At 37.4% G+C, this 2,082-nt stretch overlaps 1 protein-coding gene across 1 annotated transcript in view; it reads right to left on the reverse strand.

The window, feature by feature from the left end:
- AADACL2 (arylacetamide deacetylase like 2) overlaps positions 1-296 on the reverse strand; it is a 24,449-nt gene extending 24,153 nt beyond the window's left edge. Inside the window, 1 exon segment of the mRNA XM_002916349.3 lies at positions 159-296. Coding sequence (XP_002916395.1) covers positions 159-296 — 138 coding nt within the window.
- Positions 297-2,082: the final 1,786 nt, after the last annotated feature.

Genomic DNA, 2,082 nt, shown 5'->3' on the forward strand with positions numbered 1-2,082 from the left:
TGAAGCATCGAACTTTGCATCGGAATCCGGAGATGTACTGTATGGTGACTAACATAATATAATAATAAAATTAAAAAAAAAAAAGAAAAAGTTCATACGCCCTGATTTTTATCAACAAGACATTCCAATATCCAGAAGGAAAAAAACACAATGCTTACCATAAATGTGCAAATTTTAGCAAATATATCTAAGGCTGCTACTTTCCAGTATTCTTCAATGTCACCCGGTATAGGGACATACATACGAGAGGCAAAGAAAGCACAAAAAAGCCCCAAACACAGAGCTTTGAACCCCATGATATTCCTTTCTCCAGGCTCTTCATGTGTTGAGATTAAAGCATTTGCACAAATCCTAACTAACAAGTAGCAGAACAGCTGTAGATTGGGAAGGCTTTCGGGTGCTGTACGATCATCATAGCAGGGTGAAGCTAATTTTTAATTCAAAAGTTATTGCATCAGTAGTGACTCATTTCTGAATTACACGGATTCCAAGATGGATGTTGTAACACAACAGTTCATGCCTATATGATAATAAAACAGTTAACAAATCCCACAGTGATTCTTCACCCTGCCGGGCTATTGTCATCCTCAAGCAAGTTAGGCGTGAAATCGGAGCCTACATGAAAGCTCTTAAGACATCACAAAGTAAAATTTTGTGATTGGTTGGTTGCAGCATTTTGTAAGAAGAGGCTTTAAAAAATTCAGAGAGGGAGTCAAACCATGAGAGACTCTGGACTCTGGGAAACAAACCAAAGGTTACAGAAGAGAGGTGGTAGGAGGATGGGGTAACTGGGTGATGGGTATTAAGGAGGGCGCGTGTTGTGATGAGCACTGGGTGTTATATGCAACTAATGAATCCTTGAACACTGCATCAAAAGCTAATGATGTACTTATGCTGGCTAAGTGAACATGATTTTAAAAAAATTTAGCTGATACTTAGTCAAAATGCAGGCTCATGCAGCTGGCACAGATTACTATGTTAATAGGCCTTGCATGCTGCAGTGGACCAAACCTTGGGCCAAAAGATAAGGGGTATGGAGACTTGTGCATATGCCATTATTCACCAAGCTGGAACTATAATAGTCTGAAGTACTCAGTATAAGTATGTCAGGAAACACTGTTTTTTAAATGATTACACAGTGACTTTGTTCTTATGGTTGGGTGGTAAATCTTTAAAAGCAATCTATACCAAGTAGCCTAGTGTGACAATATCAAGTGCAGATACTGGACTTCTGCTTGCTGCACCCTGAGACCCTGTCCATAAAGCTGATCATTTTGATGTTTTTTAGAGATGCAAGGAACTGGAGATTTTCTGTCTGACATCTCAGGACCTGGGAAATAAAAAGAATAGTCAACAGTCAATAAACCTGCAATTCTCAAGCTCATTACCAGAGATTGGTACTTAAAGAAAGTAATTTTTAGTGATAGGATACAATCCAATCAGGGGTCTAATATAAGTATATATTGGGCTTCTTGAAAGCATAAGTATTAACTCCAAAGGCTATCCTAAATTTCATTATTAAAATTTTTATTTTTATTCACTTACATTGCAGTCTTCCCTGAATCCCCCAGGACATAACTTAGTAATATCATCTGTTATTCAAACTACAACACTCTTACAAGTGAAAGAGACACTATTAATGATGCACATAAAGTGCAACTGTCCTGGACAGACTGGTACTAACGGACTTACCCTAATCATGTAACTCTTTTATCAAATTTACTTTAATTTGTGTGCCTGCCTTTCCCAGTGGACTGTAAGACATCATGCTTTTTTTTTTTTTTTTTTTTTTGTCTTTGCAACCTCTAAATGCTCAGTGCTTTGCAGGTAGAGATGTTAAATACATGTTTTGAATAAATTAATGGATAACCGAGTTAATTGATTAATTAATGCTTAAGGGTATTAGTAAGGGGGAAATCTCCAATCCACCCTGAAGTTTGAAAACTAAAATTAGGAGTGGTCATGGATGACAAAGACTGAGAGAAAAATAGAGTTGAGGTTAAGATAAAGTTTCTGTCTTCACACTACATCTCTCTCTTTCCATCTCTCTCTCTCTCACACACACACATGCACACACACAGA

This window comes from Ailuropoda melanoleuca, chromosome 1 (assembly GCF_002007445.2).
Source record: "Ailuropoda melanoleuca isolate Jingjing chromosome 1, ASM200744v2, whole genome shotgun sequence".
Classification (NCBI taxonomy): domain Eukaryota; kingdom Metazoa; phylum Chordata; class Mammalia; order Carnivora; family Ursidae; genus Ailuropoda; species Ailuropoda melanoleuca.